The sequence below is a fragment of the Notolabrus celidotus genome, chromosome 5 (assembly GCF_009762535.1).
Source record: "Notolabrus celidotus isolate fNotCel1 chromosome 5, fNotCel1.pri, whole genome shotgun sequence".
Lineage (NCBI taxonomy): Eukaryota > Metazoa > Chordata > Actinopteri > Labriformes > Labridae > Notolabrus > Notolabrus celidotus.
The window spans coordinates 18,378,005-18,392,362 of NC_048276.1; the positions used below are offsets into that span (position 1 = coordinate 18,378,005).

At 39.1% G+C, this 14,358-nt stretch overlaps 1 protein-coding gene across 1 annotated transcript; it reads right to left on the minus strand.

The window, feature by feature from the left end:
- Positions 1–41: 41 nt before the first annotated feature.
- stip1 (stress-induced phosphoprotein 1) lies at positions 42–13,173 on the minus strand. The gene is given in 14 exon segments (XM_034684276.1): positions 42–1,349; positions 1,445–1,617; positions 1,742–1,845; positions 1,997–2,033; positions 2,138–2,262; positions 2,355–2,451; positions 3,692–3,812; positions 4,269–4,371; positions 4,764–4,890; positions 5,000–5,165; positions 6,536–6,677; positions 7,030–7,171; positions 7,261–7,476; positions 13,048–13,173. Coding segments are annotated over 14 exon segments (1,635 nt in total). The 5' UTR covers positions 13,057–13,173; the 3' UTR covers positions 42–1,276.
- Positions 13,174–14,358: the final 1,185 nt, after the last annotated feature.

Genomic DNA, 14,358 nt, shown 5'->3' on the forward strand with positions numbered 1-14,358 from the left:
TTCCTGAATTTTCTTTAAATGGAAGAGTAGTAGTTTGTTGCTTTTAAAGGCTGGCTAAATTTTACTTAAAGAATTATTTGCTGTTCCAAGTACACATTAGAGAGCAGGGACTGGTAACACTGAGGTTTCAGTGCCCTAAGGCAGGACAACAAACATTTAAGATGCACCATGAAAAGAGAAAACTTGTAATCCCCATACTCAACCAGTAGACGAAAGTTTAGCAACCTAAATCTACCTAGTTTATTGAAATATTTATACCAGGAGGGTTGTTTGGGTGCTTAGTCCTGGGAAAAACAAAATTTCAGCCACTTAATCTTTGCTGATATTTCCACCTGCATAACAGATTTAATTTCTATTTTTAAAACTGGTACAGAAACATTGTGGTAGCCAGAAACGCTGTATGAACTTTATATAATGGACCAATCTTGAAACTTTTATTATGGCAAATCATCCCTACATTCTTAAAAAAAAACAATAGGTTGTATTCTTCCAGTCTTGGTTACAGTTTGTCTGGACCTGTCCTGTCAGCACCTGAATCCCAGAAACACTCAAGAATTTCCTGGTTTTATCTTTATACAAATATCACCAGTTAGGCCAAAGACCAAAGTGTCTCGAAACAGGGCTTCAAATTATTTTGCACAAGAACAACAATAAGACCAAGAACACCTAAAGATCTATGACCTGCACATTGGTGGTCAATGGTTAATGATTCAGCTCTCCACCGGAGTTCTGTGAGAATGACAAAAGAAAACAAACTTGACACCCAAATTTTGAAGCACCATATTTAGTCAAGCCTGAAGTGGACAACACCAGAGTAAAGAAGAAGACTATTTTTGACAATTCCAATTTGTGATCTACATTACAATCTTGATTTTGTGTGTTGATCTGTAATTCTCATTTTATATCCTTGAACCATGAACTAATAAGAAAACGTGAACTGCTTTAGTGTGGATTTCCTCTTTAAACATGGAGCGTGCTGGTGCACTGTACTGTACTGAAGCATTTGTACACGTATATCCATTTGTTCAAGGTTAGGCTTTTTGGAGACTCCAACTTTTCCAGATGACAAGATACAAGATGCTTTCTTAAATACGATGTAAAAGTTGTGAAACTGATTAAAAAAAAAAAAAACATGACATACACACAAAGTCTCAGTGAGACTCAGGACAGTATAATTTTGAATTTGAAGGCAAGAAGAGAGGGTGTAATATTTTGGAGGGATTTGTTCCACTGTTGCCTTGGGAGTTTCTTGCACACTTCTGCGTGTTGGTTTTCATCAACGAATGGCTATCAGTCCGACATCAATGAGTTTCTGTATCTTCTGAGCAATAACTGGATTCTTTAAGTGGCTGAGGAGCAATTAAAAGGAAAACATTATTAATTATCATTTCATTATAAAGGTTTTCATGCAAAAAGAAAGTTACACAAAAGCTGAAAAACCTACTCGCTAAGTGCCTGCGGGTCCTTCTGCATTTGCTCTAGGATCATGCGCATGGCGGGGTCACTCATAATCTGCTGCACCTCAGGATCAGCCATCGCTCTTTGCTTCACCTCCTCGGGACTGTCATTCCTCATGGTCTGACTCATCATACAGCGCTGGATGCCTTCTGTCGCTTCCTGAATAGGGAAAAGGCAAATGGCCAAAGGGTAAGGTAGATTTAAAAAAGAGCCAATAAATCGCTGGCTTTCTTTTACAACTAATGTGTTCTTTGAAGTAACTCTGAAGTAACCTGTAAAATACCTTTGAAGAAGAATCCAGCTCCAAAGCCTTCTGGTATGCATCCATAGCTTTTGAAAAATCTTTAATGGCCTCCAAAGCAGCTCCTTTACGTGTGTAGCCTTTTACTGTGGGCAGATGTGTTGAAAAAGGGTGTAAAATCAGAGTGAGCGGTACTAAAACTAAACGTTAACAGTTATCAATCATTAAAAAATCCTTTATGAAAGCTCTTCAAGCGAAATAATTGTATACAATTAAATACAAATGTTTCCAACTTACTGAAAGAGGGCTCAAGTTTGATGCACGCTTCACAATCCTGAAAAAAGTACATCACAAGGTCATTAATGAAATTGAGAGGCTTTTTCTTTGTGATGTTAGAAACTCATTAACTGGCTGATGCTTCACACAGATGCACCGTACCTTCAGGGCAAGTTGAAACTCCAACAGCTTTGTGTAGCATGCAGCTCTGTTGCTGAACAGTTTGGCATCATGGGGGTTTCTCTTGATGGCCTCACTGTAATGTTTCATGGCTAATGGGTAGTCCCCTGTGGCAAGGAAAAGGGGAGTTCAGATTTATGATGGATCTTATAAGAATCCAAGATAATGGCCGACCAACAAAAACAACCACTATACACACCTTTCTGGAAGGCATCATTGCCCTTGCTCTTCTCTTCCAGGGCTAAGTCAGGGTTGATGTAGGCTTGTTTTTCCATCTCCTTCACTATCTTTTCTGCCTGTGGAGCCATTTACAAAATAAAAGGTATAAGTGAAGCTCTCATTCATGCTTACAGGTGCACGGCAACGACTTATAATGTGAAAAAGTTCAATATTTTAGATAAGGGAAAAATGAAGTATTCTAGACTTTTTACATGTAAACTAGGAAAAGGTGCACAAGTAACAGGGATGGTTGCAGATTTGAGAGGATTGTCAAGAAATGTCTTTTCTAGAACTTGAGAGCCCTACAACAAGAGTGGACTGAGGCTGGTGTCGATGCACCAAGAGCTGCTATGCACAGATGTCTTCAGGAAAGGAGTTATAACTGTTCCTGATAACAAACCACTCCAGAACCAGAGACGTCAGGAGTGTCCTACCTCTTTCACTTGGAAATCAAGGTGTCTGGAGGAAGAGTGGAGAGGCACATAATTCAAGGTCTTTGTCTGGTCTGTGATGATTTGGGGTACCACCTGTCACCTGCTCGTGTGTTTTATCAACTCCAAAGTCAACACAGCCATCTACTAGGAGATTTTAGAACACTTCATGCTTTCATCTGCTGACAAGCTTTATGAAGATGCTGATTATCATTTCCAGCTGGACTTGGCATCTGCCCACAGCACAATAACTACTACCAAATGGTTTACTGACCATTACATTATTGTGATTACTGTGACTCATCTGACCGTAACTCAATAGAGAGTCTATGGGATACTTGTCACAGGGAAGATGAGAAACACCCGAGCCAAAAATACAGATGAGCTTAAGGCCACCATCAAAGCAAACTGGGCTTGAATGATACCTCAGTGGGGCTACAGGCTGATTGCCTCCATGCGACACAACATTGATGCAGTATTTCATATTAAAGAAGCTTCAACCAAGTATTGTGGAAAAATATACTCTCTCCAGAAGCTGGGCATCTCTGTACTGTAAATCTTTTTTTGAGTTGATCTTGGGAAATATTCTGACTATTTCAGACACCAGATTTCTGATTCTACAAGCTATTAAAATTAAAATTAAAACAAAAATAAGGCCTGAGATATTTCACTTGACATGTCATGACTGTAAGACATATGAAACTTTACTTTATTTCAATTAAACTGAAAGAAAATAACCTTTTCACAATATTCTAATATCTTGAGATGCACCTGTAATTTTCTGTTCACATTCAGGGCTGACAACTTCAAGAAAGTGTTTCAGCTTCTAAAATCTGGATGAGTGAAAACATGACTCAGTAAGTTGAATGTGAAGCTAGCAGCACACCTGTTGACACTTCTTCAAGACGTCAGGAGTGCGGTGCTCTGTCAAACTCTTGTTGAAAAACTGAACTGCTTCTTTGTATTTATCCTCCTTGAAGTACGAGTTGCCAATCCGAGCCAAGGCCCTTTATAAAAGAGAGAAGGGAAAAAATAATGATGTTACATCACGGTGACATCATACAACCAACACCTGTGAATGTGGAACCCTTTCAAACAGGAAAAGAGAGTTCAGTGAGTCCAGCTCTCATTTCACAAAAAACACAGTCACAGAAGCTGCAGCAGTTGTGCTCTACAAGAAAATTATTCAGTTCAATAGACATATGACTGGATCCTTGTATAACATTTACATCTGTCATGGAAAAGTTCAGTGAGAAATAATGAAGCAACACTGCCACCCAATGGTTCTTGTAAAGCACAACTTGACTTATGAAATGCTGGTTATTGGACACAAATCACCACACTTGTTCAGAGCCCAAGAAGAACCCACAGAACAGCAGTCCTGCTCTCCATGCTGGGGGGCAGCGCATGGATCCGTATGATTATGCAAAGACAGAAATAATAAAAGACTGTGCAAAACTCACTTTGCAATTTGTCTGTAGTCTTCTCGGTTCTCTCTGCCAACATCAATGGCCTTCTCGCAGAGCTCTCTGCACTTTTCAAAGTCTCCCTTCTCGAAGTACACAGCTAATGGGATAACAGAAAGAGTATACATTTAACATTGATGGGACACAGTAAAGTTAAAAACAGGTCAAACATTTGTTGAGTTAATATTTATGATGCATTCCTATCTCTGAAGATAGTGATTCACTTTACAGCTTCTGGGCCTACGTCATTATTTGCATTTAAAATGTGTTGTTCATTTTTATTAGTTCCAAGCTGCAGATTCACTTGTGGTGATAAGTCGAGTGTCAGTGACTCCAACGGACTCAAAGTTTGATGGGAAGGAGACTTCTTTCCAGAGACAAATTCAGTGTGTTCACTTGAACTACATTTTGAATGATTTGGTTTCTAAGCCCTTTGGTATCAGTTTGATCATATATGTATGTATTCACATGCCAACGCCTGAGAAATCATACCTGCTTGATTAGATATATACGTCATGTTTGTGGGGTCGTGTTTGACTGCCTCTTCATAATGTTTCAATGCTGTTGCAAAGTCCTTGTTCTTATATGCAGCATTCCCGAGCTCCTTTTCCTTTAAGGCCTGTTAAAAAATGGAAATAAGAGGATTAAAAAGTAAGAATAGAAATCCATTAGGTGGGACAATATGGCTGGAAATTGATTTAGGTGAAGGGTGTAATGAAGGGATTTACCTTTCTCTTGTTTTCAGGAAGGTCTTCCTCTTTGGGAGGAGGCGGCTGAGTCTCTTTTGGTTTGGGTGGAGGAGGGGGAGTGGGCTCCTCTTCCTCTTCCATCTCGGAGAGGTTAAGACCCAGCAGAACAGAGAGGGTGGTCATCACTCTGGGGTCCTGCAGCTTTCTGTAAGGCATTCAGGAAAACAAATGCATTTTCTAACGTCCTATTCATCGCTACTCAAAGTTTTACAATTTGAAAGCTTATAATAACAGGTTTAAATTGTTAGGATTTAGACTCATTTTGGATTTATAAATACTTATGATATATTTACAGAACAATTGGTGACCCTTATTGTTATCTAACCTCATCATTACCTAAACAGATGTATGAAATAGCACTGGGCCTACTTTCATATTTCATATTCTATTAGCAATTAGAAACAATATTCATCAGTACTACCATTCATGTTTTTCACAGCTGAAGATTGTGTCCAACCCATCATAAACTAATAGAAATATTTTGTTTAGTATACACAAGGTGTACTAAACATGGGAGTAGAACAGGCAGGATATGGGGGACTCATTTACTTTAAAATCCATAATATAAGTCTCACCAGTTTACAAGACAGTCTATTTTGGAGAGTCCCCAAGGGAAAAAACTGACTTCCTGTATAAAGCTTCCTATTGCCTTTGGTCCACATTGTGCAGATTCTGTGTAACTGTGTAGCTCTTTCTAGTAACATCTGTTTTCATCATGTCGAGTTCGAGTGCGTTAGCTGAGCCTAGCTTACAGCAACACTAATGGCCCTTTTTCACCGGCCCGTCTTAGCCCTACTCTACTCGACTTGACTTGTGTTGCGTTTCCACGGGCTGTACCCTGTGTCAGAAACCACTTTCTCGTGCCTGCTCTGCTCTGGTTCCAAGCAAGCTGAGCCGATACTAAAAGGTGACGTCAACGGACTGCCACTGACACTGATCGGTCAGAGAATGTCGTCACCGAAGAGTCATGAGCGCAACGCCCAACACAGGAATCAAACCCGCCATTTTTTTAAAAAGTACTGTACAATGTTTGCACGCAAAGTTTCTCCGTGGTCAGTTGACAAGGTTAGGGTTAGCAAGTACACAATTGCCTTTATGTCCTCCATTGTTTGTGATTGTTGTATTTGTGTCGCGTTCAAAATGACGTGAACGCAGTTTGCACAGCTGTGTTATGACGACCCCACCCACCGTGAGTCAGTACTCGGGCTGGTGGAAAAGAAACCCAAACCGAGTAGAGTCGAGGCAAGTCGAGTAGGGCTGGAACTGTGTAGTGGAAAAGGGCCATAATACCTGTGAGATATGGATCTATTGCCAATGACCAATTTGCCAAGACTCGACCACCCACTTCTGCTGATCACTTGTCAGCAATGTGCAGCTCCTGGCGTTAATGTCAGGATAAAATCAGTGGAATGTGAAGAGTGAAGTAAAAGTGTGACAGGCTAATAATTTTGTTATACCCGCTTCAGGACATTTTTTTTTAATCTTAATTCAGAAAAAAATAGATAAGCTACATACGTGCCAAGCTCTGATGGTTTATTCCTGAGCTGTTCCAGGAGCTCTCTGTAAGTGGGGTCTGACAACAGCTCACGGGTTCGAGCATCATTCTCCAGCTTCTGATACAGGTTGGGCATGGCGAAGGGATTCATCATTGATTTCTCTGGGGAATGGAAAACATAAGGGTTATTAGCTGGATTAACATGATCAAATGATGCCGTAATATACTCAGCCATCTTTCATCAGTCCAGGACCAACTTCCAGACACTTCTCTCTCCTGTGTGACCCCTACTACTTGTCCTTTATCTATATGAATCCCAACTCTCAAATCCTCTGAGGCTGCCGACTCTCTTTTTAAAAACCTGCACTCACAATATGATTTACTTTAGTGATCCCTCAGCAGTCAACTCTAAATCCTCTAAGCAAGTAGGAGGTATAAGTGAGTCACACAGTTTTTATATTGTAGTGCCACTTTCACCGTGGAAAAAAGAGACATAAATCCCACAGTCTTTTACCTGCAAGCCGGGCCTCAATGTTCTGTAAGCCCTCCTTTAGCTGCTGATTATTTGGCTCTTTCCGGATTCCCTCTTGGTAAGTTGTTTTGGCGTCCTCCAAACGGCCAAGAAACTCCAAAGCTGCAGCTTTTCGGGAGTAGCCCTGGTTATCAAGAATGAAAGAATTTGAAATGCCAGTTTATGTTTAAATTCCTAAAAACCTTGTCAACAGAATAATGGGACAACAAAGACTTCTCACCTTGCCCAGTCAGGCTTGATCTTGATGGTCTGACATGCATCCTGGAGAGCATTCTCATAGTTTCCTTTCTTGGCGTGGGCGGCTGAGCGGTTGCTGAAGAGGACATGGTTTGAAGGGTCGAGAGCCAAGGCCTCAGTGTAGCAGCGTACAGCCTCATCAATGTTCCCTGCACTCAGTGCCTTGTTGCCCTGGTCTTTTAATGCTGAGACCTGTGACAGAGTAAGGTGCAATTAAATCAAACAGGAAGGGAAACATTCTTCAGACACTTTATCTCTCCGGGTCTGACTTCTATAGAACTCCTACACAAAAGAAAACAATCCCCCAATATAGATCTGACTCTGGAGGAGACATCTTAAACAGCTGCTGCTAGCAGAACTGCAGGAAGAAACAACCACTCAGCTGTTCATGATAGGTGCGGTAGTGATGGCAAGTGATAATGCGTCTTCATGTTAAATGCACTTTACGGTAAGGAGGGCAAAACCTACTCTGTGAGCCAGAAAAGAAGATGACCAAATTGTTAATGATAAGTCCATTAGTGTAGAGATCAAATGAGAAACAAAGAATAAAAGACTAACACTCATAACAGGAATGAGCTAGTTAGAATAAGAAGAACATTTTTAAGAGCAAACTCAAGACCTACCTTTTTAGTCTCGCTTTTAACTGAGTTTCATTCTCATAACAGTTTATTTATTTATCATCTAGTTCAAATTTTGGTCACTTTTTATTCTGTTTTATTTATTTTTTAAGTATCGCATCTTATTTGTCTTTATGGCTTAATATTTTAGTTTTTTATTATCTTAGTTATGAATTTTATTTTGGTGATTTTAATTTCTTGTGTTGAGTTTTAACATTTTATTTTACCTCGTGTTTCCTCATTAAGATATCATGAGAGCATTTCCTCAGTTCGTTCAGCAACTTATTTTTAATTGTCTTTATTTATCTATTTTATTTTTATTATTATTGTTGCATATATTGTGTTCTTCACCTTAGGATAGTGGGTGGGTTTTGGGGTCGGCTGGGTTGTGATTAGAAGGGGGGGGGGGGGCTTTTTTTCCCTTTTTTTGTATATCTTTTTTTTATTAATTATTTTATTTTTTATCATTTTTGTACAGCACTTTGTGCTACAATATCATTGTATGAAAAGCGCTTTATAAATAAAGTCTGATTGATTGATTTAAAAATGTCAGCCCTAGGAGGTAAACATTTGCATTCTTCTTTTAGCTCTGATGTGTACTTCAGATGCATACTACTGTTAAGTACATGATATGAAGAATGCACACATTTTGAGTACACTACTTTGTTGTAAAATTGCTCTTTGAATTTTTACCCCTTCTCCCCAACATCCAGTTTAATCTATATTGCTAGGTTTTAATATTGTTTAAAACATTTTGAGCACCACTCACTGCTGTGCTTCCTTTGTGGATTAGTAAATGTGACGTAGCATGCACTGTGCAGAAAACTGAAGATCAATATTACTTTTTCATATTACAATGTTACGATGTCATTTAGCAGACGCTTTTATCCAAAGCGATGTACATACGAGAACAAGAACAACACAAGCAAAGATCTAGACAAGAGGAAACAAGATAAGTAAGAGTAACAAAGTGCTTCAAGTCCATTTGGATGCAGGTATTGCCAAGCAGTGTAAAGGCAGTGCACAAAGTAAATAAGGATTTTTTTTGTTTGTTTTTTGTAAAATAAGGAACATCTACAATGAAGCAACGAAACTATTAAAGACTTTCCATTATCATCATCAACAATTAACATCACCAAACTAATGACCAAAGTACCAAGTGCTGGGTCACTCAAGAGCTGAACACAGTTTCCCAGAGTATAGCAGGACAGTGAGGGTCAATTGTAGCTGGACGACATGATCTGCCACTGAATATTCCACTGAAAATACTTTTTCCTAGCATACTTAATAGTGTTGGTGTATGGAGAACTGGATTGCAGCCAGTCCAAAAATAAACTAATTTGGTAGCTTAGGACATTTTAACTGGCTAGAATAGACAGAGTGTTTCAATGTGTGCTATAGCAACAAAAAGAGAAAGTATACTGTCACTGCCACAGACAGTACAGACTGAAGAATTCTATTAATGTACGGACTGCTTTGCAACATCTTGTCACTTGTTTGCCTGTTGTATTTTGACAAGTTATCAAGCTGCTCTGCAGAATGTGACAAACACACAAGTAGGAGAAAGCAGTACTCCGTTATAAAAAGAGGCTCTGAAACCCCTCTGGCTTTATTTGAAGACTACACAATAAGACACTGACAGTTCATGACCGCAATACCAATCAAAGAAGAAGTGTTGACTGGCACGGCTTTCCCTCCCAATCAGTAGACCAAATTTAAAGTGCACACTCTAAAACATCAGGTAGAGGTAGAGGACTGGCATTAAATGCTCTGTGAGGTTGTGATAAACAATAGGCAACAAAAACATGAGTTTTAGTGTGATGTACTTTTGCACAGTTAAAATGTCTATTTCTGTTTCACTACAATTCTGTATGTTGTAGTTTATCGAAACATCCAACCAGATCCAACTCTGACAAATTGTGAGTCAGACATAGTCACATTAAGAATGACACAAAGTCATTCTACCAAGTAGCTGCTTACTTGAAAAACAAGGGCTATACTTTAAACTACTTTCTAAAACACTACTTTTTTTTATTCCTTAAACCTCAAACATTAGCTGCACAAGAAGATCCATTTAGTGAGAGCTGGTTGTTTTTGGTGATACTTTGTAAAATGTCAGTCCATGATGCATTATCCATGTCACACACACCAATAGGATGACTATCAAAAACAAAATGGGACCTTGTCTTACACTGTAAACATGACAGAAAATGGTTTTCATAACCTTTACGGGGCTACTAATAATAAGTTTTAATAAAGTATTCATAGCAAGCCATATCTATTTTTATGGGGTGTAACGATTAATCTACTACATCGATGTATGGATTTATATTCCTACGATCAGACTACATCAATCTGTGCTCAGCAAGTTGGCCTTCCGGGCAACATATATCGATCTAACATCATTTTAATAGGTAATAAATCGATTGTATCGATACTAGGAAATAACGCATTGGATTTAAGCACGGCAGACTTTATATGGATGTGTGTTTTTTGCTCATTTAATGATAAAGGCGTTAAACGTTACTCAATTCAGGCTGCCTGTCTGTGATGTCATCGCCACGCACCAGCAGACAACAAAACATAGCGTGGCAGATGGCAGAGGAGAAGCTGCCGAGCGAGAAATTATTAAGCCACACACACTGGACCGTAATGATTATGGTCCAGATGTTCTAAATAAGTCGCTCGCTGTTTGTAGGATATGTAAAAGTCAAATAAAGTACCACAGCAACACAACAAATCCATCCAACCACCTACTAAGGCGCCATGGGATTTCCCACAACGCCGACTGTCCAGGCACCTCTCGCAGCATTCCCACTGCAGCAGCAGCGCATGGTAACATCAGCGCTGCAGAAGCCTCAGGTCTTGTTTGTTTATATCATAGACTGTAAATAAAAATGGACAGTGTTGCTCCGCCTCTTCGGTTCTGAAGCAAAAAAAATCCCTCTCCCGGGCGCCGCCATTGTGCAGCCAGAGCCTGTGAAGCCACTGTAATAAGCTCCGCCCTACAGCGTAGCGTAATAAGACGCTGTGTTTCACTCCACGGCGGCTGTGAATCAAAGGCAACCCGGAAGTAAAACCCGTTTTTTTAAACTCTAATAACTAACGAAAAGAAACTTTTCAGAAAAAGAGGCCTTGGACACAAAACAGTCAAATATTAACTACATATCACCACAGAATATGGATGTGAGAAACATTCGTACGACGTGTATTTATTTTTCAAAGTTTGACAGATTTTTTGACCTATACTGCTGCCAGCCACCAGGGGGCAGTCACACTGCTGAAAGCCTCACCACCAGCCACCGGAACCTCTCCCTTGGTTTATATCCATTGTTAACATATACCTGATTCCCTTACAAGAAACATCAGGAATCTATGACTGTCCGGTATCAAGGTATTTATTTCACAGTCACACTGGTTGAATTTTTGGCTGAAAAGTTACTGAATCGATTTCAATTCACTGAATCGTTTCGGATCATCTCGTTCTAAATCAGGGGTTCCCAAAGTGTGGGTCCGGACCCCCTAGGGGGTCGCGGGACAAAAGTGTGGGGTCATGAGATGTCTTCCAGAATATTTGTTTTTTTTTTTCCAAATTATTTAAAATAGTCCATTTTACCCATAATAGTAAAGAATATTTACAAAAATAGTAGCTAAGCTTGAAATGAAACCTTGATAAGAGAAAATGTAATGAATTTTCTGCCTTTCTTTTTGTCAGTTGACTCCTAAGTTTAGTGTTAGTGAACAGTTAATTATCAAAAGCATCAGTAGATTAATTCATAACAACACATGAAACACATCCACATGCTCATATAGGTAGGCTAATTTTCTGCAGACCAGCTAAATGAAGCCACATTAAATCACTTTGAGGGACAGTGGGGGTGCAAGTCTTTGGCATTTATATTTTGGGGGTCACGGGCTGAAAAGTTTGGGAACCCCTGATCTAAATGAACCAATATCGTCCTTTAATCGTATCAGCAACCACGAATCGTGAATCGAATCGTTAAAAAGAATTGTTACACCCCTAATATTTTCAATGGGAACAGTAACTATAAGTTTAATGTTCAATGTAACCACAGTTCTACAGTGAGGAAATGAAAATCTAAGTGAACTCAGGATTGTTTATGTTCTCTTCTGGCCCTGGCTGTAATTCTTAATAGTACAAACTCCTTTATCTGCCCTCACGTGCCCTCTTTTGACCTGTACATCACTGAAAAGTGACAGTACCGAAGATTGTGACCACTGTGCAGGCATGAAAACGAAAAAGAAGATGTTTCATTCACAAAAAATGTCTATCGAGCAATAAAACATCTTGAAGTGTCTCCACGGGACGCAGCCAGCAGCTCGTGTGCATCTAGAAAGATCCTCCGGTCTGAGTGCAGACAGTGGAGGGCAACACTGAGGCCGAGCCAAAAATACTCCTGCAGCATGTGCCACACACTGCCGCAGTTTGAAGTGTAGGTCCACCAACAGACCGTTTTAGAAATGCAGATTGAGGTTTAATAGTGGCTTGTCTGTGTCCGTTGTGATAAATGACAGCGGTCACATTGGGAGCGAAAGTAAGGTGTGAAACGGCGATTTGCTAACTAGGAAATTACATTAGATATGATGTCTTGCCGGTGATAAACAATAAGTGAGCCATCTTCTTTGTTTCATATATTAACCATGGAATGCAGAACCATCCATGATATTGTTCCGATGACAATGCAGCTATGATAAACTTCAGTTGTATGCGTTAGCTTAACAGCGAGCTAACCTTGTAGCGAGCAATCACATATTAGCCACAATCGCAAGTTACCCAAATGATCCACTACTAGCTAAGTTTGCTCTTCATTTAGTGTCCAGTTCAGTCACGTTTCAGGTTAACCATCCAAACATCTCGTGTCTAACAACACAGTCAAGACAAATAAGGTGTAATAAAACACATGCTAAATAATTACTACCAGATTCATGCTAACTAACACGCTGGCTAGCAGTGGGATGTTAGCAAACAGTCAAGTACCAGTTTAAAGAGGAAGCTAACCACATCTACTATGAACTCCTTGTAGCGGAGCTTCGTTACATTTGAGATTCTTTGGGGGATATATCACTGTATCTCAAGATACGACGATAAGAAAAGACAGATTATGAAGAGTTACAGGGCACTCACTTTCTCCATGGTGCAAGCATGAGGTTCCTTCCAGAAACTACTGCGGACTAGCGCCTCCCCCTGAACAACATGCAGGTTGCCAGTATAGGAAGTAGAAATCAGTAATCCACTTTCGGATTCAGGGTTCATCGAGGGAAGATATGTGAGACTCAGAAGAAAAAAGGTTTTGATATCATTATTTTTTCTAGATAATATAAGTATTGTGGTTAAAAGAAACACATTACAGCAAAACACATTCCAAAAATGTTGTTTATTTAATTTGTATCATCTTCACACATTGGAAGAACAAGTTGAAGGACAGTTTCTATATGGAGAGTATAACTGCGAGATTACAGTTAAAAACTGATCTTTTCCAGATAAGGTGGGCGCCTGTTGCTTCGTTTCTTTTTGTCTAACTCTCTGATGGGCTGATTTGTGATATACATAATTATTACTATTTTATTTTATTGACTTATTTTTCTTTAAGTTTACTGTGCGTTTTTTATTATTATTATTATTATTATTATTATTATTATTATTATTATTATTGTTGTTATTATTATTATTATTGTTATTGTTGTTATTATTTTTATTATTATCCTAATTACTATTTATACAATTATTTATTTTTAATTGTGTACTATCTATTTATTTATTCAGACTATCGACTAGGTGTCAAAAATCTTGTTTGTCTTTTTGTCTCTGAGTCTGATGGCTGCGTTGTTTTTCTGTGATGTTGGCTGAGTCCAAAAAAAACGTTCAACGATTAGTCAAGGATTTGTGTATTTACGTTATCAAATGTGAAGATTGGAGGTAAAAAAAAAAATGCTCATTATTAGCCACAGTTGAAGAAAATCTTATCTTATCTAGATAAGAAGTATCTATTTTAAAAACAAATGTGAAGATCAGTCAAGGATTTGTGTATTTCTGTTAAGATTTCTGGATATTTCATGAATATTAAAACACTTACATGGTGGGAACACATCAGAACATTAACATATAATTTTAAACTGCATTCTCACCCGTTAATAGTCACCTAAATCAAAATCAAACTTTTAACTGATTGCATGTATGTATGTGCGTGCGTGTGTGTGTGTGCGTGTGTCTATGCGCGCGCGCGCGTGTGTGTGTGTGTGTGTGTGCGCGCGCGCGCATGTGTACGTGTGCATGTGTGATTCGTGTGCGTCTGTGTGCAGGTAAAATCCTCTCAGCCTCACTCAGCCCTCTGCTGGTCAGCAGTACTGAAATTGGTTAAACACAGATGTATTTAGTCCTGCTGACCACTACAAAGGACACTGAATAAAAGTTGTGTTTTGAAAGGGTTAAAATGAC